The following is a 25513-nucleotide window of genomic DNA, read 5'->3' on the forward strand; positions in this document are numbered from 1 at the left end:
TAAATTTAATTTAATCGAGAAATTAAGATGGTTTAAAGTACAAAAGTGTTTTTTCTTTGCTGATACATGTCAAAGATTTAAACATGACTTTTCTGTTTTTTTGTTTTTTAAAATACGGTCTAAAGTAAGCACCGACAAAGAACCTGGAATGAACTGTTTTGCTGTTTGACTCCCCATGGATAGGTTTACGAGTAATGTTTTTGCAAAATCCGACATCCTTTCTTACTCTGAACGCCTCACCGGAAACGTCAGAATGAAGGTCACGTGACAAAAGGCAGCCACTAGCCAGTTAGCCAAGCGCACTCAGCGTCTTATTTATTCATTATTTGCAAATCACAGTGAGAGTAATTCACCAAATGATTATTATTAGTAGTATTTCTTCTTAATGTTCCAGCATAGATTATGTACTTCTATTAATTTGTACCATGCGACAAGTATTTTTCCCGTGAAATACTGGAACCTACATGGCCATAAACTTCTGATAAATGAATTAGCTAAAGACGTGTTTGATAATAGCTCATCAATTATGGCTCAGACAGTTCGCCAACGCAGGTTTAATTCTGCCTCTATTGGTTTGATAATAGTATTAAGTGTTGTCTACATGAACACCTCGCAATTAACTAAACCTACACTTTCGTCTCATAAAACTCAAACTCCCATCAGCCATTGCGAGCGATCCGCAACAAGAGCAGTCCCCTGCTTGTATACACACCTGAGTGACTAGAGTTTAAGTTGTATAATCGTGGGAAAACTTTCAGCCTGATGCGTCCTGGTTTGCCAGTACACTGTCGCAACTGTCGTGCTAAATTTAGCTCAGAAGCTGAGTGGCAACACCTCGTTGGAGCTGCTGAAAGGGGAATCTCACTTCCTCTCAGACGAGACAAGTATCCTCTTCCTTTTGCAAACGAAGATCATCTGCTGCCAAAGATCATTTGGTTGAAAACTGCGTTTAACAGCAACTGAGTGATGGCTACAGAGAGGGCGCAGATTTTTGGAAGAGTTGCAGCTACCTGCATTATAATGTTGTGTTTTGCTTGTTTACACGTGACCGCCTTCAAATCACAACTTACCCATTTACTCCAGCGGAGGTTTCTACGTTACTCCAGCGAGCCCCCCGTCAGCTATGAAACATTTTATATTGACCAGAAGGTGAGTTAAAAGTTTACCTTTTAAATTTATATATGTTAGAGTCATACGCGTTTTTAAAACAGACTTACATAAGGATGATTTTTCACAGCTTTCTTCCTCTTAATTCTTACTTTCACTTCTGCTTTAATGCTTGATTTGTACCTTAAAACCAAATTTACTAGATCTTTTGGGAGATAAGTTGTCTTATTATTTTAAATTAGAAATAGTGTGAATCATCTGATAAATACTGTATGATTAGAGTAGGTTTGGCACAATGCAGGATTTTCAGAAAACATATGTTGTTGGGATCATTTTAATCACTCATATTTTCTACTATATTACTTTGCTTCATTGTTTGCAGTGTAGCAATGACTTAACCACTTGCTCTTTCTAAAATTTCCACTGCACTTACTTGTATAGAAGTTCATGCGTTGTATCTGCAGACAATAGGTGTTTTCATCTGGCTTCCTGTAGTGAAGGGAAAACCATCACAATTAGCTCTGTTCCTGCCAGCAGATCTGTAGCCATCCTTCCTGGCCCTGTGCCTCAAGAGGTCTCCGGGGCCCAGTGAACATGAAACATTTTACCTCATGGGGGTTTGAAAGATCTTCATTCAGCCTTTACATTTTCTCTTTATTGTTACTTCATGGAGATTCCAACTGCAGGTTGAGCTGAATGCCATGGTACACAATGCAGCAACTAGTGTAGTCAAAACAAAAAGCCGATGCCTGTAAGATGTGTATAGGGCACTGATTTGTGCTCGACTGAAGATGAAGATGTTCTTGGACAAAAAAAAAAATTTTTGACTTGTTTTGTGGTTGATTTCTGTTTTGTTTTTTTTTTTTGTTTTTTTTTTGGTAAATTCAAATAAGCTTTCCCCACACAATAGTAACAAAAAACCTAAGAACAAACTGAAAACTTCATAATCCATGAAGTCAGTTTAACAAACTGAGCAACAAAATGAATATAATAATTTGAGCAAATACAGATGGAAACATGGTGTAGACTCCCTTTTAAACCATCTTTGTTTTGTTTGAGGAGTAAGATGCATGTTAGACTGTGAATTCTTTGTTACTTTATGGCTTCAGGTTTTATTTTAATTTTTAAATTGACAGACTTTTTGTTTGATACATTTAATATTTATTTTTAATAAATATTTGAGCATATTCTCTTTAATTCACTGCAATTCCATCTGTTGTTTTTCATTTTCTTTTCCTTTTTTAAATATTTGTTTTACTATTTTCAAACATGATTACGTTAAAAAATGTTTATTTGTATCCTGGGTGGGAAAAATTGTTGCAAATCATTCGGATGAATGATTATAATATGATGAAAACTTTTTTTTCCCAAGACAGAGACAATGCCCCCAATCAGCAGTCATGATGGATTACTGAATGGGCTGATTAGCATGTAAATTATATGAATTTTCAGACCTGTTCTTCACAGTCACTGAGCCTCTGCACACTGATCATCTATGGTAAAATTTTGGATTGGATTGACAATTCTCTCAACCACTAGATCATAAAAAAACATCAATAAAGGAAAATCCTTTGGAACAATAGTCTCCCATCCTTTTAGTCAACGTCCACAAACTTTACAGAATCAATACCAGCAAAAATCAAAGCTTCTCTGCAGCTTCCTGTTCAATGCAAGGTAATGAGTTAACACACTTTCCTGCTGACTAAGATCTTTGACAGTTTTGTATGCACTTTCAAAAAGTCCGACTTGTTACCACAGGAACAAGACTTCTCAGCAGACCAAAGTAATTTGACACAGTCTGTACTGTGCCTTTTAGTGGTGTTACAGAGTAATTGGTGGAAACATAAGAAGGTGAAACTTCAGGGAGTTTTCTAAGCTGTTAACGTTGCCGGAAATGCTCAAGCACTGCAGAACTGCTTTAACTAATTTACTGATTTAGTAAAAGAGTAATGTACTAATTAACTGAGAAAAACATTAACCGTGGGAATACTGACATACTATTTAGTGTTGATGCACTGAAAAGTGTTTGGATTTGAGGACAATGCTCCACACCTGTTCCAGCCCCCAGCATCCTGCCTAATCAACAGAGCTGACAAGAAGATTAAAACCATTTCCTCCCTTTTTTATGCCCCCAGTCGTGTCTCATGTTGGTTTCCGTTTGCCCATCTACAATATATTGTATGCCTCTTCTTGACAAGTCCAAACAATTAAAGCCCCTTCAGGTTGTGGTGGCAAGTCTGCTTCCTCAAAACAATCATTTATCATTTAGCTCTTTTTTTCTTTTTTTTTTTTTTTTCTTAACACTTCTTATTCCTAACTGCTATGAAGAAAACACCAAGTGGTCCAGTGGACATCGTCAGGACATCCTCTCGAGACAATGAATGGAAGTGTCCTTCAGCATCCTTCAGATTAACTGCTGCAGTTCACTGGAGATTGTGATTCAGATGTTTCCTTCATATCTCCATTTACTGAGAACAGATTATGCAGCCTCTTGTAGATGATGTGCAGCATATTTACTGAATTTAAGATGAAGCCAACTTCTGAGGTGCTGCCTGCTGCAGCCACATGGTGGCGCTACTCATCAGAGTGTAGGTCTGTTATGAAACCTCCGTCACAGGTTTCTGTGATGTGCATACTGACCAGATATAATTACTGGCAAAATTTGAGCTGAATCACTTTCAATATTAAGCCTTTTTTTTTATTTATTTATTTATTTTTTTATTATTACTATTTATTGGAAGTTTTGGTCTTTAAATATCTAAATATTTTAATTTCTAAATTTGAACAATTTGGTTTAGATAAATATTTGGGCCAAAACAAAATTGACAATGCTAAATCTGTGCAAATGATGCAACTATAAAGTGTACAAAGATGCTCAAATTCTTTGTCAAAACTCTAATGTTAAATGTTGAGAGACCAACGTTACTGAAATGTTCTCTGCTGCCAAAGTGCTGAACTTTTCCTTTAAACTGTCTCATAGTCCCCTCGCCTTTAAAAGCACTGCCAAGTGTGAAGGAGTCGAGGCTTGAATGAACACACTGAGGCCCCAGAATCTTTTTGCTGTCATTGGCTCATAAAAATGCTGCCTTCTTTGTATCCATCAAGCGGGGGGGAAAGAGCGGCACTGGGGAAAAACAACACAGAAACATTTTTGCATTAAGTGCCGGGGCTGTTTTCAAGGGCCGGACAACTGCAGAAGCCTCACAGACTTGTCTTCTGTGTGAAGCTGCTGTTTCTCTCTGCCTTTGTTCAGGAAAGAACGCAAGAAAAATTCTTGAAAGAGGAAGACAACCCAGAATCCCTGAGGTTTTATGAAAGGATAATCAGAGTGGATTTTCAAAGTGGAACTAATGTGGCATCCCTTAAACTTGCTCCAGCATTTTTTGGATACAAATTGGGGCTAATTAACCAAGAATCCAACATTAGCACTGCCATTTTACAATGCTGTAATTGGCACAGAGCCATGTATTCAGCACTCACACCCAAGTCTAACACACCCGTATGCAGAATGAAGTGAATCCCCCAAAGTGCCATCCTCTGATTCATGTGTTCAATTTTTGTTTACAAGTGTGGCCCATTACCTCCCAAAAACAGTCTCCTACTGAGATTAGATTAGTTTTATTTTAGATTTCACATCACTGGGCTCTAATTTAGTAGAAAAATTGCTTTGTGGTTAAAAGGGAGATTACTGCGGGGTTTCAATCTAGATGACTCCCACATTTAACTTTCATAGATGAATGCAGTTTCTGGTGCTCTTTGGTGTTAATGCTCAAAAAGGATTGTTGTAGTTTGAAAAAACAAACTTACAGACACTTTATGAAACGAATAGAGATGGAAAAAATAGAGGAAAAAACACAGAAGAATTAAATCGGACCGTTAACACTAATCTCAATTGTTTAGTTGGAGGTTATGCCAAAATGTCACTTAAATGCATCTTCTCAATATTGATTAATTGATTTATTTAAAAAATATATGTTCAGCAGAATTTGTCATTTATTTTGTTTGTTTATTTTTGTCAGATTATGACTGAGTCTAAACTCCATATGTTTATCTTATTGAAGTGAAGGTGGCCCCACAGCAAGGTTTTCTCTGAGTTTTTATGTTAAACTGTCTTGCATGGATCCTTATGTGCTGTGAACCATTACATGCAATAAAGAAGTTGTCCTGCAATACTTAACTTTCTGTCATTGCTATGGGAGAAGAGATGCAAGTTATCATTTTGCTGTGAACATCTTGCTAAACTGATATCTGTCAGAAATAATTTACACTTCAGGATTTTTTTCAAGAAGCCAAAAGGTTTAATCTCACTGGGGTTTTCTGTATTTCCCTTGGGCTCCAAAATCCTGAAGATTAGGCAAATTAGTCAGATGAAGTGTTTAAATATACCTATCATGTGCTGCTGTGTGTCAGGCTGCAGGAATGCCTGCAATACTCAAACACAGTGTAGAGAAGGAAGTGTGTTTCAGATGCACGTTGTGTACAGGCTTTTCTCCCACTCACTGATTCTTGGAGGAATAATCATAGTTCAACATTGTGTTAAAAACATTTGCATAAGCTTTTATAGATCATTTTAAATGGTAGATATTATGAACGGATGAATAAGTAGAGGAAGATGCTTTATCTGTCGGGACAGTGCTGCAGGCATAAGCCTGGTAGTACTCTTAGTAATACTGTCTGAGCAGGGAGATTATATTATTTCAGGGTTATAATATAGATATCCAGCTGTCAACTTTGTTCAGTTCCTGCTTTTGAAACACATGAAATTAGGGAAAGCCCATCTACAGTCCTTAGTCTTTAAGGAAATTTACCACTTTGGGGGGCACAACCATGCTTGCTCATCCCTGCTCAGATACTCAGGCATTAGCCTTTCATATTCAGGAATCGTGTAGAAAGTCAGTGTTAAAAGCTTTTTATCCATGTAAACATCAGGGATGATCTAATCTTTATCCTGTTTATGTATCCTACAGATCGATCATTTTGGATTTCTTGAAGATAGGACCTTCAAACAGAGATACCTTGTGGCTGACAAACACTGGCAGCAGCCTGATGGACCCATTTTATTCTACACAGGAAATGAAGGCGACATCACTTGGTTCTGCAACAACACTGTAAAGTTCCAGCTGTGCTCCGTTTATCTAAATTGCACAAAATCCTCAGTCTAATGGAAGACATTTCTGATTCTGCCTCAGGGTTTCATGTGGGAAGTTGTGGAGGAGTTGGGTGCCATGCTTGTTTTTGCAGAGCATCGTTACTATGGAGAATCTTTGCCGTTTGGACAAGATTCTTACAGTGTGAGTAAAGATGCATAGTCACAAGTGCACAATTAATCAGAATGATCTAGTGTGTATTTCCATGTTTTTTTCAGACATTTTTTTTCTTATTGATATAATATTACATAAGTCTCTTTTAATGACACTGTCTGATACTCTGGTATGTATTGTCTGAAGCTATTAGTAACTTGCAGCTGGGTGACAGACTACACATTATATTTTGCAGGACAGCAAACATTTGAACTACCTGACATCAGAGCAGGCTCTTGCAGATTTTGCAGTTCTGATTCAAACCCTCAAGAAAACCTTACCCGGGGCTCAGCACAGCCCCGCCATCGCAATCGGAGGTTCCTACGGAGGGATGCTTTCTGCCTGGCTCCGAATGAAATACCCCAGTGTAGTTGTTGGGTAAGATATTTGCGCATACAATACACACACACAAAACCTTGATTGTTACAGTATATTGCAGTTTTGTTCCAGCAAATAAATTCTCAAGGATATTTTTTGGAGATGACGCAGTTTATTGGCTGCATGGTTTGCATGTGTTTTGAGTGGAAAGTCTTTGACTTGTATTTCAGAGCTCTGGCTGCCTCTGCACCCATATGGCAGTTCCCTGGGATGGTGCCATGTGGAGACTTCTACAAAATAGTAACACAAGACTTTGCCAGAAGTGGCTCTAACTGTGACGCAAACATCCGAAGATCATGGGAGGCTATTAATAATGTCTCTTCCACTGGTAAGTCCTGTTGTAATGATGCTCTGATTTTTTGTTTTTTGCTTTTACTGTAAAAAAAAATTCTATCATCAATAGATACTTGCGATTCCAATCATAATATTAGCATGATATAAGAGAACTGATGCTAATTTCTAGAGCCTTTTATAAGGGAATAAATGTTATTGAACTATTTACAAAGGCTTTGTGGTACTTGTTTTCACTACTTACAAGGGCTGCTTTGAAAAACCCGAATAAATTTTCTTTTTAATGAACTTATTATTTTGAATGAATGCATTAAGCCAATTTGTTAATGATATTAAGCTGTTAATAAATGGGTTTTGGCATTTGAATGATTCATCAGGGGAGAAGAGGCTTAAAGAGATTATGCTTTATGTGAAAGCTCACTAGTAAATGCTTTTTTCTGTCGTGGAACAATTTTAACTCTTTGTTTTCTGGAGTTTCTCACACTAATAACTGCAGTAAGATTAATAACATGATGGAAGATATGAACATAGCATGATTACACTTATTAAGTCTTTAGTGGTATAAAATATGTAGATGTTTATCTGAAAATACACAGAAAAAGGTTGTTTTTAATGGGTTATAAGTGATTAGGTAATTACAGATGAAAATGAATGAACCTGTAAATTAAAGCTAAAATATTTTATCTAAGGTTGCTGTGTAAGAGTAACAAGTCACTTTCAACCTCTTCAACCACCCTCTTACTGCAGCTTCCTAATCTCCAAAGCTGAATGATAAAAATCAAGGGAAGACATGTTTCTTATTCTGTTGAAATTTCTAATAACATATAAGCAGCAAAGGTGTCAGGCAGAGCATGTTTTGGAGCTGGCGAACACACAAGCTGCAGTGGAATTCTTTATATTAATTCATGACGATTGTTTTATGTACAAGCAATCGGATGGTTTCTGTGAGGCTATGTATGAACTGGCTTGAACTGATGAGTCTGTAAAGTGCCGTGAGACGACATTGTTGTGAAGTGGCGCTGTACAAATAAAGCTGAAATTAATTGTTGAACCTTGTCTTTATAATCCAAAGATCTGGTGAGTTCACCTGTGTTAGGTAAAACTCAACATATTAATGACCGTTGGGACTCTGTGTCAGCTGCTACTATTTGAAGTAGACCTAAAATAGTGGTTTGCATTAAGTAATTATTCATAATTAATTAATTTTGAACCATTTTCTATCTTCTTCTCTGACAGCATCTGGTCTTCGGTGGCTGTCTGAAGAGTTCAGTTTATGTTCCCCTCTAAAAAATAAGATGGATACCATCATTTTTAAGAACTGGCTTCAGGAGACTTGGGTTAATATGGCGATGGTGGACTACCCATACGAAGCCAATTTCCTCCAACCACTGCCTCGCTGGCCAATCCAGGTACGTACGACCACAGTGATTCAAATCAGCATATTGTTGCTGCAGTTGAGCTTGTTGTGGGACATTTTGACAATAAGTGTTTGCCTTGAACTTCCTTCTGTTCACAATGAGCAATCTTTCCCCCTCTTATTCCTTCTGGAGCTTGACCGCTGCAGCCAGTGGTGCACCCTAACTCTACCCATCTGATCATAGCATGTGTGAATGTCTGCACATGCACATCACAGCTATTCCTGTGGTAAAACTTATAGTTGGTAAATGAACTTGCACTTATGTATCACTTTTCCAGTCATGCCGACCACCCAAAGCGCTTTGCACTAAGCCACAGTCACCCATTGACACACACGCTCATACCTCGATGGGAATCGGAGGAGCAATACGAGGTTCAGTGTCTTGTCCAAGGAGACTTTGGCATGTAGTCAGCTATGGTGGATATTAGATATGAGATGATGTACAGAGCTGAAAGCAACACCTCGTGTTCCAGGTCATTTCTCGAGCGTTGCTTGTGCCTCTTTAGCAGGAATGTTTTACGAGGAGGGGATGTGGAGTAATATCTCCCCCAGAACTCTGTTTTAGACCTCACTTCTGTGGTGGAAACGGTCCTAGTTAATGAATAATGTGTATATAACTCTATTAAAAGTTTTTTTTTTTTAACCATAACACAACTTTGAATTTTGTTAATCTTTCTTTCAGCGTCTAGTTTAGTCTGACAGCCTGACGACCTGTCCTTAACGAATGTGCCATTCAGCCAATTGTATCACAAGTGTTTGTTGTGCTCTTCCAAGCTTTTGTTTACAACAGCTGTCAATTAACTTCATTAATATTCATAAGGATCTAGTTTCTTTTGAAACGCAAGTATTCTTTAGAAGAGTAACAATAAGTAACTCGCCATTCCTGCCTTCTGTCGTACCACTGCTTCTCCATCAGATCTCTGAGTTGTTCCTGTTAGGAGTCTCACATGGCGCCACAGAAGGAGGACATTTGCACAGTGCAGCTCTTAAGGCATTTAACAAGTGTCTCTTTTTGGATGGCACAAAAACAAATGCTAAATTATACACTCGCTGGGAGACAGTAATCATAATAACATTAGAAGGCATGCAGTGGCGCTGAAGGAAGAACTGTTTTTCTTTGCTGGACTTTACTGTTGTCAACATTACAAGATGTCCTTTTCTTTCATGTAAATGAGCTGGTGGCAGCACAGCCGCTGTTTCCACGGGCTGATTGACTTGGTGCAGTGTATTCTGCCAGTCAGCTTGGCATGTCACGTGTACATACCGAACTCTGCTGTTTTCTCTGGACTTTCTCTTGAGAGGCCCTCACAGGAATCTCTTTCTTCCACCGGTGTGATACATTTTTGTTATTTATTATTAAGCCGATGAATAGATTGATGAGCGTCATGTTTCATCGTGTGAAATAAACACTAAATGGTCACTTTGAGTTTGTTGGCTCGTCGCCTTTAATGTATGCGACCCCTATGGGTTGTTTAAGCGGTTTAGGCAGTGGGTGCAAAGAGGAGCTTTTTTAATGACAAAGCTAATGTGATTATCTGAGTGAGTGTGAGAACGGGGTATTGAAGGCTTAGAGGAGGGAAATCTGTTGGCAGAGATGAATGTATAAGCCTAATCCTATCTGAAAAGTAAGGAGAAGATGCTTTGGAGCTATTGCAGTCTCTTTTTTTTTTCTTCACAGTATAAATCTTTGGTTGGACATGTCTGTGGCCCTCCTCATCCATCGACCACCAACTCCTCCCCAACCCATAAACAAAAGCCTTAGTAACAAACTCCACACTGGTGCAGCTCCCCTCCAACCTCCTAACAAGAGAGCCCAGTTTCACTGCTTCACAAAGAGTGCAGAACAACAGCCACTGCCAATTCTGCCTCTGCAACCATAACAACACACAGAAATCAAACAAGAGCTGAAATACAAATATTTATCATTCATGCTATTAATTGTGAGAAATCGGCAGTGGTCACACAAAAGAGCAGCAATGACAACCAAACCCTTAAATGTTAAATCATTCAGATTGTTGCGTTTAAATAAATTGTTGTTTTTTTTTCTTTATTGCCAAGATTAGAGCAATAAATCCAAGTTCATTCCAGGGAATTTCATATGCAAATTAGGCGCCACAGCTTTTTATGTGGAAACACACTTTATGGGTACCAAGAAAGCAACCTCTAGTCTTGTAAACAACTTTGCATGAACAGAATAGGATATTTAGTTTTCATCCTCCACAAAGGTTTTAATAAATGTCATAGTTTGCCAAAACTTTGCTGCAATTGTTTGTCTGAATATTTTGTTTTAAAGGTGGTGTGCAAATATCTTGGTTTCAATTCCACTGTGTCCGATGACCAGCTGCTGCACGGCGTCTCTCAAGCTGCAAAAGTCTACTATAACTACACAGGAAGCTCTTCTTGTCTCAACACATCTCAAACCGCAACTAGCAGCCTCGGAGCACTGGGCTGGACGTACCAGGTGCATTGAACGGTGCAGGGATCAGCTTTGTCATGCTGAATGAATTGATGCACAGAGGTGTCAGTGGGCAGCTTTACCTGTCAGAGTAAATATGTGCTCAATCCGTCATCCCCAGGCCTGCACAGAGATGGTGATGCCCATGTGCACAAATGGTGTGCAGGACATGTTTGAGCCTGAAGGGTGGAACTTCCAGGCCTTCTCGGACGAGTGTAATGCCATGTTTGGTGTCAGACCGCGGGCTGACTGGGCTGCCACTGTCTATGGGGGGAAGGAGATCGCCTCTCATAGCAACATCATCTTCAGGTAAGCATTGTGAGATGTAGGTAGAATATCGATGAGTTTGTCTAGCTGAGAGATCAATTTCACAGCAGATTTTAATTTAACATTTTAAGTTTATTGAAGCCAAATCAAGATTTCTGATGACGATAAGTAGCTAATAGAGGTAGCTACCTGGCATGCAGGTGATTTTGATGCTGCAAAACCTTTCTATACTTTGTGCTTTAATGTCCTATTTCTTTTATTTGTTGTTGAAATAATAAAAAAAACAAAACAAAAAAACAATTTTGTCAGAAATTTGAGCTGTAGTGTTTTCGACAGTTTAGACGCCGTGATAGTTTGTATGCTGGTTCAAGAGAACAAAGTTCAGACCATTTGACTGAAATGTCAAAGCCATGTGTAGAAATGTAACTGTTAGAGCAGAAATTAAGAAGTGGTTCATTTAAAAATGTTTAAGCTGCAACAAATTAGTGGTTTCAACATCTGCGTTGTATTTATTTAATAAAGAACCAAAAGCAGCATGACGGTTGGGATCTTCAAGCCTTCCTGCAGGACTGCATTAATAACCAGCAGTGGGAAAAACTGCATAGCTCCAAAGGCACCTCTAAAGACCAGTGTGAACTATTACAGTTCATCATTCACAAATACAAATTTAAAGCGTGTCATGTAAAGAAAATAACCCTCATACAAATTATATCAAGATATGTTTTCAGCACAGAGTCCATTTAAGATTAGCAAAGTAGAAAAATCAATGCTTTGTTTATGTTTTAAAGCCTCCCATTAAGTTTCCAGTTAAGACCTTGCTTGTTTTAAGCAAGACAAAGCCAAAGCACATTTTGCACGTATTCTACAAGCATGGCTCCATGAGGAAATGGACTTGGTGCCAAAATGACAAGGCTTCTCATTAAAAATAACTGGCTCAAAAAAAAAAAAAAATGTTCTCAAATATTAAAGCGTTTTTAGAAATCATAAAAAAGGTAATGCAACATAGCAAGTTTTAAAACATTTTCTTGTTTTAAATTCAATATATTTGAAGTATTTTCACAATTTTTGTCATTACAAATAAGGGGTTTCATTATTTAAAACAGTCAGCTGTTAGTATTTCTTGGGAATATGTTTGCGTTTTCTGTGTCCTTCTCACTGCACGTGTCTCTGTTGTAATCCAGTAACGGAGGCCTCGATCCATGGTCAGCTGGAGGAGTGACTCACAACATATCAGATTCTCTGGTTTCCATTATGATTCCTGATGGAGCCCATCATTTGGACCTCCGCTACAGCAACAAACTTGACCCGCCTTCAGTCCGGACTGCCCGGGCTTTAGAGCTGAAGTTGTTTCGGGAGTGGATCAAACAAGCTAGAGAAACAACTGAAGCAGCTGTCACCAAAAACACAAAGTTGCAAACTTCTCCCTGACCAGGATGTTTATGTAGTCAGGGATTTAGCTTTAATTTGCTTGAGATGTTTGTTTTTTTTCTTCAGTTTTTTCTGTCTCCCAAACCAAAGTTTGTCCACATTTGAATCATACTCAGGTTGCTGTGTTTGGTGCTGGCTAATCAAAAGACTATTTCACCTGTTTAAAGACACTCCATTTATTTAAGACAAACTAATAATCATGAGTTTTGTGGCAAGATGTTCCACTAAGATCAGCAAAAAAAAAACAACTGCTGCTAATGATTTACCGACAAGACCTGTGATCAGGAAAATCAAATATAAACTTATCTTTCTTATTGACACGTTTACTTATCTTTATTTACTTTCAAATCCCTCATCTGAAGATTTCCACTGCATTGAGTTTACCATTAAACTTTTTCATTCACAGAAGAGACGTTGCTTTTTAAGATTTGTATTTTCTGCAAATTCATTTGACAATCCGTATGTCTTACCATGAAACTCATTTAAAAGCTGGAGACATGTAATCCTTAATGTGTTTCTCTCATACATGGATGAGCCATTGTTCTGTGTGGGAGACTCTTTGTCATGTTTTAGGGGAAAAAAAATGAGGCCATAAAGTTGAAACTTCACCCAGCAAGAACAATCGCACGTGCTTGAGATTTAATAAAAACCCAATCGGAGGAGGCCAATAAAGTAAGTGGTGGGAGGTTATTGCGGCTACGCTTGCTGACCTTACCCCTGCGGACCAACCTGTGGGATTCCCCCTGGCATGCATTAATTCACTGGCTGCCATTAAAGCCCTAAATTGTGGCACCAAGGCAGCCTGTGTAGACTCTGCTTGTTCCCCCCTGCAAGCAATATTATTAATACAACTCCTGTGGTGCTGAAGAGGTTGAGCAGGGTTGATGGAAGGTTAAGAGTGAGGTGGTGAGATGATGCAAGAATCAGCAGGAATGCAGAGGCCTTTTGTACTTCACCCTGAAGTTCCTTTTTTTTTTTATTTTGTTAAGATAAGAAAACTCGTAATGGGAAAATAAGAAGAAAAAAGAACTTTGGATTTGTATAAATATGTGCTTTCTTGCTTTGTAGTGTTCTTTTTTTCACTCCATGTGTCTTTAGTGTTTTCTGGCTTCCTCTTTAACCCTTAAGCTCCTGACATTACGTGACTGTGAAGCAGATGGGGAAACATTTCCTTCTCTGGTATGCAAGTTTATTTTCTTTGGGGAAACAAAGACGGACTTTTAAGCAGGCTTGACTGAATTTCAGACACCTCAGGGGAAAGAAATGCAGCTAAACATGGGGGAGGACGGAGCCTCTGCCATTTAATGCCCTCCTTAAATGTTTCTCGGGACTTAGAGAGGTCATTCATTTTGCCAGCCCTCTTTGGGTCCCTGACATTCGTCATCAATCAGAGATGTTAATAGTATTCGCTCAACCTCAACCTCTTGAGTATGTCCCTGCTCAGACAGGGACCACACACTATTAGGAAGAGATTAAGCCTGTGCATGTCACATCATGTTGTTTTGAGCACCCCCTTCTCACCCCTTTCGAGTTGGTGCTGCTGAACAAGTAAACTCTTGAACAGAGAATGTGGGGGGTAAAAACAATATCTCAACAATATAGATCAAAGGGGAAAAAATGCCAAAGATCACAGGTAAAACATCCATTTATCTCTTCCTCAAGTTAAAAAAACAAAACAGCCCATTGTTTAGTGATTTCCAGTTTATGCTGAAACAAACATTTTCACAAAAATAAACATTTTAAATAAAATCTTAAGTGGAAAAACGTGATTAAACCACTCTGGGTTTCTGTCTTTGGAGTTGGTCTGCAACAGCCCATCCCCTCTCAGCCTTAATGCAACAATAGAAACTTGTTTCCGGGATCTGTGCGTCAAGCTCTGTGATTTGAATGACCTACCAGCACAAAAGCCAAGACCCCCTGACTAGAAAAAAGGGGGCAATGCCTGCCATGACTGTGATGATGTCACTTTGCCAAAGTTGTGCTGCTGGTACAGAGAACTCGGTACTCCTCCACCCAATCTGGGACAAGCTGCGAAACCACTGCTGCTGCTTTCCTTTTTCAGCACACATATCTAGTTAAGCTTTAGACTTTGTTCTCATCAAGTTTTGAACTTTAAAGTCATTTTGTTTAGCATAGCATAACATGAAGCACATGCAGTTAAACAGTCTTCATGTTTGGTTTTAAGTATCAAAAAAATTATTTAATGACTGAGTGTGCAAATAAAGAGAGTAGCCTTTGACATGAGCAGTTGTGCTGAAAAGCACCTACATTTCTAATCAGCCGTCAGTCTTGTATTGACTCAGAGATAATCAGTGTTATCAGTTTCATCGGTTCTTCCAAGCAATTAACATAAGAAAGAATTTTCCACTTCCTTCAAGTATCATCATCTCTCAGACTTAAATGAGTTTGTGCTTCATCTCAGCACAGGCTTTTGTTAGAGGAAAGATCATCAGTTATTGTCATTTCACTCATTAGGTTGCATCTTAAAAAAAAAAAAAAAAAAAAAAAAAAAAAAAAATATATATATAATATATATATATATATATATATATATATATATATATATATATATATATATATATATATATATAATGATATATATGTATATGTATATATATATATATATATATATATATATATGTATATATGTGTGATATATATATATATATATATATATATATATATATATATATATATATATATATATATATGTGATATATATGTATATATATATATATATGTATATATGATATATATGTATATATGTGTGATATATATATATATATATATATATATATATATATATATATATATATATATATATATATATATATGTGATATATATGTATATATATATATATATATATATATATATATATATATATATATATGTATATATATGTACATGTGTGTATGTGTGAATATATAATATGTGTATATATATGTATATATGTATATTATATGCTCTAACCATGGAACGGATAGAAACTGAAAAATATGCCTAAAAGCTATATTCAAAGATGAAGAGCAACAATTACTGAATATTACCGAGTTGCACTTGAAATTCCACTTTGTATTCAGATAAGTGCTGGTAGCTCAACCATGTGGCTGTTGGACACATCCTCCTTTGTATTCACTGGCGGAGAAACTTCCTGTAAATAAGTTATTGTTTACAACAGAAGTTTCATACCCAGGATTTCTTAAGGTCAACATTTCTTCTGGCACACTGAGCCTGAACTGCACTTTATTCCCCTTTAATTTAACAGCTCCGGCAGCTTTTCTAGTTAAATCGACTGTTCATTATTGAGACCCATTTTACGAAGGGGCTGTGAGGTGCAATTTAATGAATCTCTGGCACAAAGCTCCCTTTCAGTGCTGCACGAAGAATAGAGGCTATTTAGACCCTGTAGGGCTTTATGTCAAAGGCAGCCCATAATAGTTGTCAGACCAGGGCAGAAATTCCCACTGGCCTGGGAATGCACTAGAAATCAACTTTTGCCATGAGCAGATTAAGACACAAGCAAGCAGTTGGGAGGATTCTCCCAAATACTGGCATCTGTTTGGGCACAAAGATTTTCCCACAGAAAAGAAGTCTTTCTCACAGCTGTAAAGCTGTGATTTGATTGTGGTGGGGTTTTTTTTTAAGTGCGTAAATGAACAGTAATTAAATAACTTTAATTTGGCCATTCAGAAAGGAAACACAAAAGAAGAAATAATGGTTCTATACTTACTTAAAAACCAAACAAGAATTAAGTTCATTCTGCTGTTTTCTTTCATCAGTTTTATTTAAATCTGTTTATTTAGGATTTACTGAAACTTAGTGATTGAGAAAGTTTATTTTAACATAATGAAAAACATACAAACAAAAATATATAAATAAACAAAAAAAAACCAAACAAAAAAAAAACCCCAGAAAAGCTTAATTGCATTTACTTTTTAAGTTTATTAGAGAAAGCTTTGTGTTCCAGCTCTGCTTTGCACAAATGCTTCAGGACTTAGAAGGCTTTTCTTCTCACTGTTACAGTAATATCCTCCAGTTTCATCAAAGCCTTTGTGCTTCACAGCACACACAAACAGTCAAACTAGAAGAGGAGAGTTCTGACAGAGGTTTTTGTCTTCAGCTCAGCAGGGAATTTCAGACAAATCCCTCTTAGATGCAGGTGGTCGGGCACAAGCAAAGAGTTAAGTCCTGCGGTCCCTTTGCCCCTCCTCTTTGATGTTCTGACATCATCAGTCCAGCCCCCTGAAAGATCCTCTTGCTTTCCGAAGAGCCCGTCACTTTTACACTGGAATGTTTATAGCAACTTCAGGAGTAGCATCAGCAACCAGAGTTTCTCAGGAAGGAAAAGAAGTCATGCTCTGAAGAAACTTTTGGTTCAGGGATCACAGTGGATGCCACAGGTGTAGCCGCCGGGCTCAACAAAGTAATGGCTGTTCAAACTGCAATCATGAACCCCCAGTTCATGAGTTTCTGCTTCCCTGGTTCTGTGATGGAATATGATGTGGAAAAAAGTATGGATGGGAGTCTCCTGGGTGAAGCAGAAAATGATGAGGACTTCAAAGAGACCACTAGGGACCTGCTGAGCTTTATAGACTCAGCCTCCAGCAATATCAAGTTGGCTCTGGACAAGCCTGTGAAATCCAAAAGGAAAGTCAACCACCGGAAGTATCTACAGAAGCAGATCAAACGGTGCTCTGGTATTATAACATCGGGAAACATGGCAGAAGCCCCAGTAAAAAGACAAGGTTCCCCTTTGACTCAGCCGAGCCCTTTGCAGTGCAAAACTCTGCCTAAGCGTGATGGGGTCCAGGCCAACTTACAGAGCAAGAGCCTGGCAGCTCTTTTCAGCCCGGTGAAGGACATAAGGGGGGAGAAAGCAAAGAAGCCACCCCTGAGGCATCGCAATCTGCCTCCATCTTTCTTTACCGAGCCTGCGAACTGCTCCAAAGTCAGCTCCACATCTGGGATGACACTAAAGGACTTGGAACGAGGCAATCCTGAGGCTGCAGAGTTCTTTGAACTCTTGGGACCTGATTACAGCAACATGATAAGTGACCAGGACCTTTATCAAGGCATGCCTCTGCGGGTACAACCAGAGCTGGGAGTTCTGGATCCTTCATCTTATGATGCTCACCACTTGGTTGGTGGTCTCTTCTACTCTGAGCCCTGGACTAGCTGTTCAGGACCCTCCAAAAAGCAAGGGGAGATCCTGAGTACAGGCCCAGCTCAGCCTCCTGTCTACTATCAGTCTGAGGACACTTCTGGGGCCATGGATGACAATGCACTGTGCACTTTGACTTTCCCAAACTTCTTCACAGACTGCTCAGTACCTCAGGTTACCTATGATTTGAGTGGTGGTTATAACAGAACTAGTTATTCATCTCTATGATGATCTGACATTTAGAAAAAACTTATGAGTAGCTGATAAATTGCAGCCAGGTCTGAGAGTACTCTAGTGTGAGACAGTTTGATTATGTACATCTGTTGTGGAGGTGATACTGTTGCTGACAAACATGCAATTGCATCTTTGCTCAGTGAAAAGTGCATGTAATCATACCCTGAGTCAAACTTTAAAAAAGAAGTCAAAATCTTCTTGAGGTGATCAGATTAAGTTTTGATATATTTCACAGTTTTAACTTCCATCTATTCTATTTAATGTTGAATTAATTAACTTGTGAAATTTCCTAATATTCGCTGCTTACAGTTAGACTGTTTAAGCAAAACATACATCTAATTTGGGGTGCATTAAGGATTATTGGTCAAATACTATTAGTTTACACTATTTCACATCTTCCAAATGGGGAAATCAGAAGCTGCAGAGGTGGTTATTGGATTAGTCTCCTAATAATCTGTTTATTTTATAGATTGATAGTGTAGAACAACAGATGCACTTTTACAATCCTTCCATTAACAGTCTATGGGAACAACAACAAAAAAGGAAAGACTAATTTTTTTTGCAGAAATTATGTATGATGCCATGTTTGCCTTACAGAATTTTATTGCTCTGAATTGATTTTCAGCTGGCAGATCAACCGCTTGTATACGACAAAATAAAGCTGGTCTTTATTACTGTGTTTGTTCTGTTTTTTATTCGACAATGTGTAGATATCCAATTGTAGGGAGGCTCTAGGTGAAAATGGTGCATTGAAAATGGTCCATGTCTACACTGAAATAGCAATCAGAGCAAAGGAAACACACAATGCTGTGCGGGTTATTTTAGATTTTTTTTGGATGTAGAGCAAGCTGGTGAAAGGCATGTGCTACATTAATACCTTGTTTATGTAACTTGAGGTATGAAATTGACAACATGCATATTTGGCCCCTTTTGCATCATTATCCCTGTTTAGGTTCTTGAGTTTGAAAGAAAAATATCCAAGGTGGCAAAGATGTTACATCATTGTTCAATGAATTAAGGCCAATATGCCAGTACATTGTCCCATCCAGTGTCTTTGTTTTTTGAAAATGGAAAATATCACCAAAGATCTAATGACAGAAAATCTTCAGTGTTATTTGCAGAACAAATCATCTCCTCCCCCTGGTGGCTGTGGGGGTTCATTCATTTACGTGCATTTGTGGTGCAAAAACTTGGGGTTGACAATCTAATGAGGTTTGCATGTTAAACTCTTAATGATTGTGTTAAAAACATTTTTTGGACATTGTTTGGAAGAGAGCATAAATAATGATGTAGTGTCATTCAAATGGAAACCTTTTTTCTACCCTGCAAACAAATGTACATATTAAACAAGCTCCATTAAAAACATCTTCTAAGCCATTTCACAGCAGGATTTCCCCCTGTGACGACCAGTTCACTCAGTTTTAGTGAAAGTAAATTACAAAGCTCTTCACATGTTGTGCTGAGTTATTTGTGTTGTTTTTTTCCCAACACTTTGAGGCAAACAGATGTCCATTTTAGTTTAAGAACCATGCTTGGTTTAGGGATGTGTGGCTCACATATCTCCTAAAACCTGCATCATATTAACACTCGACTAATCTTTGCTGATCAATGAAGAAGATGAGAGAAATTTTCAGTTTTTCCAGAAGTTTTCTGTCCCATAAGTTAGTCTTCAAAAAACATTCTGTCCAGAGGACTGCTGGCATTTATCCATTTGTGTAACAAATACACTAGGTGGCAGTAATGTTATATGGGAAAGCCTGTTTCCGCCACTCCCATCCAGGCAAAACAGATTGAATATTTAATTGCTGATTTCCATGACAAGAACTAAGTAGTTCTTAAGATGTGCTTCATAATAAATCCATCCAGAATTTTGAACTTCAGATAGGAGTGATTGGTTGTTTAATATAATTTCTAATCTCAGCACTGAATGTGTTCACTGCCAACAGCAGAAAATATAAAATTGAAAATATTCATAGTAATATTTACTCTGCTTTGAAGATATTGTTTTTTGTAAATGGTTCTGGCTTTCAAATGTAAAAATCGTTTCACTATTTTCTGAAGTGGATAGCACCAACTGATCTAAAATTGCAAAAAGAAAAAGGAAAGAAAAGAGAAGAAAGACTATCTACAGCAGATGAGCAGTATTTGAAAGTGATGAATAGATAGGAAAAAAAAAAACAGACCAGCAAAGAACCAACACAGGGCTTGAAGAATGCATCTGTAACTTCAAATCATTCATTTACTGCTGGCTGAACCTTCATCAGAAACAGTCTCGTTGGAAGCCAAGAAGCCATCACATGGGAAGCAAATGGGGAGAAAAAGCTAAGCTATATAAAATGACAAAAAATTGGACTGAGAATCATGGGCAACAGATTTTCTGGAGTTGCTTTTTCCTCTTGTTTGTTACTTTTCCTGTTCCCACATAGCTGTACGCATTTGATCATAAAATGCGTTTCCAGTGAATCGACCAAATGATGTTCTTAAAACTAAGCTGCATAAGTGAAACTACAGATAGTTTGTATGATATATGAACAATGTCTTCATTATTTTACGTTTTATGAACTAGCCAGAACTCACTACACTATTGCATTGGTTACTAACACTATGGGGCTCATATGATCCTCTCCAGCATTTAATTAGTCCTCTAAGCCAGGGGTGTCAGAATCCAGTCCTCGAGGGCCAGAATCCGGCAGGTTTTTGTTGTTTCCCTCCACCAACACAGCTGATTCAAATCATTGGATCCAGCAGCTTCTTGTCAACCTGTTTGAGTGTCGGTCAGGTGTGTGTTGGAGCATGGAGACAACAAAAACCTGCAGGATACCGGCCCTCCAGGACTGTAGTTTGACACCCCTGCTCTAAGCCCACTGTCCTGCAGAATTTTGATGTTTCCCTGCTTCAACACATCTGACTCAAATCAATGGCTCAATAGCAGACTTTTGTAGAGTTTGTCAGAAATCAATTTAGTTTGCATCATGTGTGTTTCAGCAGGAGAACATACCTGCAGGATTGTGGGTGATCCAGGGTTGGGAAACACTGGCATTAACAATTGTCATCGGAGTGGCAGGCCACTGGGATTTCTACTCTTAAAGCCGGGGAAGGGGTGATCAGTGGAGCTAAATATTTTTAAAATGTGAAGTTTTTACATGTTCAGTAATTTATAAACGGTTTCACAAATCATAAACTGTGTTTTAATTAATTGACATTCTGTGTAGAATACAAGTGCTTTCTGGCACTATAGCAAGCCAACAATGTTAATAATGTTATGTTATGTTAATAATAACTTATGCCATAGCCATCTGCTGGGGTAGTAGCATCAGAACCAGAGACTTGAAGAGAATCAACAAACTGATCAAGAAAGCTGGTTCTGTGCTTGGAGTAACTCTGGAGCCGCTGGAGCTGATTGTCCAAGGAAGAATGCTGCATGAGCTGATGAAGATGATGGAGGATTCTTCACACCCTCTCCACAAAACAGTGATGAAACAACAAAGTGTGTTCAGTGAGAGGCTTCTTCAGGTCCGATGTAAGACTGAACGATACAGAAGATCATTCCTGCCAGCAGCCATCACCAACAAGACCTCCTCAATTTAATTATTATTATATACTACAATATTGAAGTTGCCTTTGGAGATTAATAAAGTATTTTTCATTTCATTTCAATGTTAATGTGTTGCTTGATAAAATAGACAGATAGATAGATAGATACTTTATTAATCCCGAAGGAAATTGTAAACACCAGCGGCTCATGCACTAATGAAAACTTTCATCCTAAGTGAATATATCAGATTAAAAAATAAATAAATAAAATAGTCAACCTTCTAAATTCAATAAATAGATATATTTAAACTACATATTAATATTATCGAAGCTAAACAAAAACAAAACAAAGACAAAAAAATAAAAAATAAAAAAAACAAACAAACAACATAATTAGTCCAGATTTGAAGAGCTTAATATAGTTGATATGATCTATGGAAATAAGGTTTTATAAATAATAATAATAATTTAAAAAAAATAATAAAAACTTTTCAGTCCAGATTGTATTGTCGTGTTTGACCGGACCGGATATAGCAAAACACAAACTCGCTTCCTGTGAAACCGGAAGTTGTTTCCCATTGCTACGGAGGCTTCGGAGTGAGTTGTTGTATTTTCTATTTTTAATTTAAGGTTTACTTTTTGTGTATTGTTAATTTTACTAAAACAATGTCTCCTAAACATGGAAGAGCTTGTGCAGTATCTAACTGTTGTAGCAGTAGCGACAAACTTCAACAAGAGAGAAGAAGTGAATGTGAGAAGTCAGACCTTTACTGTATGAAAACATGCTTGTCTGCCACCGTCCAGTTTCCACAGGTTTCCTGGAAGCCCGAAGACAAAAAAAAGTTCAAAAGAAACAGCTGGAAAGTATTAAGAGAAAAGACTTAATTCCCAGCAACAGTTCGGTAAGTTTGAGGGAACGGTTGTTAACTTAAATCGACGTTTTATTATTGTACATTGCTACGCTAGCTCATGCTAACAGACTTTTCCTCATCTCCTTTAAATGGAGTTGTACGACGCTGTTTTCTATGCTTTGTTTGCTGGTTTGTCTACAAATCCTGCAGTGCTTTGTGGTATGGTGTCACATTACTGAAATTTATAACACAACAGAATAAAAGTTACATGTTCAAGTGTTCCTAAGATTTGACTTAGATTTGTAAACTTAACTTCCACACCAACATGAGCTCAGCTTGTTTCACATCCTTACTGATCAGCAGGATTTGATCATAAACCTGCTGCTTTGTCTGAGATTGAAGGCCATGTGGTTTTATGATGTTAAACTTTGGTAATACTGATATATATGCAAAGGGTTCAGCATATGTGTTTGCCATGCAATACATAATTTTCTGGGCTACACCAACAAGAACATGTGTGTCATGTTTAGTATTGTACCTTCTGGCTTATAATGAATTTATTCTACTCTAACATTCAGGATGAATATCTTTTGGATAAATGGCACACCCTTATTTTCTAGTTAAGACTAGTAATTATAGGACAGACATTTTTTAGGATCTGATATTTTTAGGTAATAAATTAGACTCAAATGTACCAACATATTCAATTTTAAGTAATATTGTATTATTTGTTATATCCTATTCATCCAGATTATTTATTTATTTTTTTAAATTGATTTATTAATTACTACATTCAAGGTGTGTGAGATACATATCCTGGAGGGTAAAACCAACAAGCGAGAGTCAATATCCAGTATTTCACAAAGGCTCGGATCATTGGGTGAGTATGAGTCTTCACTTTCGTCTTGAGGTACAAAGAGTTTATTGCCTAAGTTAAAAAAAAAAAAAAAAAAAAAGCAACTCATATTTGGGTTCATATAAGTTTGATTAGACTTTTTGCAAAATATAAATGCATCCAATGAAGTTTTTCTTTTTGCTTCTTCTTAGGATGTGATGTCTGGTCAAGGCCCCCCAAAGAGAAGATGCCTGAAGTCCCTTGCAGTTAACACATCATGGGTTGAGCCTGACAAACCTGCCATTGAAGTAAATGTCAATCATTTGGATTTTTTCATGCCTTTGTTTGAGGGTAACAGGGGCGTATGGAGGTCAGAGGACCAGGCTATTGCTGAAGAACACAACTATTGCTCTAAGTGGATGTCAGACTGTGCAACACAAACTGATCCTTTACCATTCTTGTCGGCCACTAACCTAAATAATGAAGATTCAAAGTTATTAACAGGGATAGGAGTTTGCTGTTTTTGGCAGCTATTTTATGCTCTTGTAGCTCTTGTCCCACAGAAAAGGATCACAGCGCTAGCTGTTCATGATCAGTTACTACTTGTTCTAATGAAGCTTCGTCTGGGTTTGATATTCAGAGACTTGAGTAAAAGGTTTGGCATCAGGAGGAGCACAGGCGCCAAGGTCTTTTCACTCTGGAGACCGATACTTGCCAAGTTTATGAAGGAAAATGTGATCGCTTGGTTACCAAAAGGCACACTGAAAAGAATAAGACCTCAAAGTTTCAGTGACCATTATCCACATGCAACATGTATTGTAGACTGTAAGGAAATATTTGTTAAAAAAGCAAAAGACTTACCACAAAAATGCAACAGCAACAAACCGCTTAACACCTACAGAGTCTTATATTGCATAGCCCCCAATGGTTATGTGATGTTTGTGTCAAAGTTGTTTGGTGTTGATGCTAGTGATGAGTTTATCATAAAGAACAGTGGCTTTGTGGGTCACCTGATTCCTGGTGATCAGATTTTAGCAGGTGATGGATTCCCCAACACGGATGTGCTTCCTCCAGGAGTGACCTTGGCACTTCCAGGTTTTACACAAACCTGCAAAGGACTATCTGAGCATGGAGCAGCAAAACCACATTGCACCAGAAACCTCAAAGTCCCTGTTGAACGTGCACTTAATAGGTTGAAAGGTTTTAAAGTTCTCAGTAGCGTAATCCCTTTTTCAAAGGAGCATGTTGATGATATTGTGATCATCTGTGCAGGACTCAGTAATTTACAACCTTAGTTAATCCAGGATCAAATGGAGAAAAATACCATCTGAACTATTCAGGTAAACTATTTTTGGTGACTTAAAATGTATCCCAGAAGTCCATTTTGATGACAGACTGAACTACAAATACTATCCAAAAATTAAGCTTTTTTTTATACTTTTTTATTTTTTTCTCAGTTTTGTTCAACGTAAGAAAAATGAGGGTTTAAGAATATCATAAATAGCAGAAGTGATGGTGATGTCTTCCAATATCCTATAAGTTTGAATAAAAGAATGTCAACAGAGTAAACAAGTTTGCCTCATGTCGACGAAAAAGGGAACCCTCCGTTCTTGCAAGTTAGTCATTTAAAGTCAGTTGTTGTCAATTCACTCGTGTTTTGACCACAACTGACTGTTTAAGACAAAGTTCATTTCAATTAAAATGAAAGACTAGTTTATGAGTTTCAATTACTTTATGGGTTATTTTGGTGACTATTGTTTGTTGTAGATGCTCAGATTAAACCATCGGATAGCAGACTTTGTCCATTGTCTGTTCTTGGTTTTTATGAAACATCTGTAATATGTACATTTGGTGTTCATAAGAGGAACCGTTTTTATTTTTCCACACTACATGGTTAATTGTGCCAGATAACAACAGCCTAGATGCTGTTTCCTCAAGAGCCCATTTCTGTATTTTACATAATATTTTCAAGTTCTAGACTATGCAGTTCTTAAGTTATTGGGAAAGAGGGTCTTTTTTTTACTCTCACTATTGATCAATTTCTAAACCAGCATAAAAAAAAATCCATCAGAATTATTTTATTCTCATTATAAAAAAAAAATCTAAAATTGCGAGATCTATTATTAAAAGGAAGAATCGCTGAACTTAGATCCAAATCAGTCCAAAACTGAAAACATTTTAGATTTTCTGTCATAAAACCTTTCTTTCATATTCTCAATGGATTTAAAAAAAATTTTTTTTTACTGGAATAATT

At 37.6% G+C, this 25513-nt stretch overlaps 2 protein-coding genes and 1 long non-coding RNA gene across 3 annotated transcripts; all 3 read left to right on the top strand.

Annotated features, from left to right (window-relative positions):
• The first annotated feature begins 890 nt into the window (after positions 1-890).
• On the top strand, positions 891-13745 carry prcp (prolylcarboxypeptidase (angiotensinase C)). The gene is made up of 9 exons (XM_079246355.1): positions 891-1149; positions 6075-6215; positions 6297-6398; positions 6604-6785; positions 6956-7113; positions 8313-8485; positions 10787-10954; positions 11070-11257; positions 12397-13745. The coding sequence occupies exons 1-9, from the start codon at positions 967-969 to the stop codon at positions 12641-12643; spliced, it is 1542 nt and encodes a 513-aa protein (XP_079102481.1). The 5' UTR covers positions 891-966; the 3' UTR covers positions 12644-13745.
• Positions 13746-16797: 3052 nt separating this feature from the next.
• On the top strand, positions 16798-18033 carry fam181b (family with sequence similarity 181 member B; the record flags this gene model as incomplete). Its single annotated transcript, XM_079247029.1, is given in 5 exon segments — positions 16798-16829; positions 16831-16901; positions 16904-16941; positions 16945-16956; positions 16960-18033. Coding segments are annotated over 5 exon segments (1227 nt in total).
• Positions 18034-22356: 4323 nt separating this feature from the next.
• Positions 22357-25508, top strand: LOC306760520. Its single transcript, XR_013771446.1, has 3 exons — positions 22357-22475; positions 23223-23304; positions 23472-25508. It is a non-coding gene; the product is annotated as an uncharacterized lncRNA (long non-coding RNA).
• The last annotated feature ends 5 nt before the right edge of the window (positions 25509-25513 follow it).

This window comes from Telmatherina bonti, assembly GCF_933228915.1.
Source record: "Telmatherina bonti genome assembly, chromosome: 9".
In the NCBI taxonomy this organism is placed as follows: Eukaryota; Metazoa; Chordata; class Actinopteri; order Atheriniformes; family Telmatherinidae; genus Telmatherina; species Telmatherina bonti.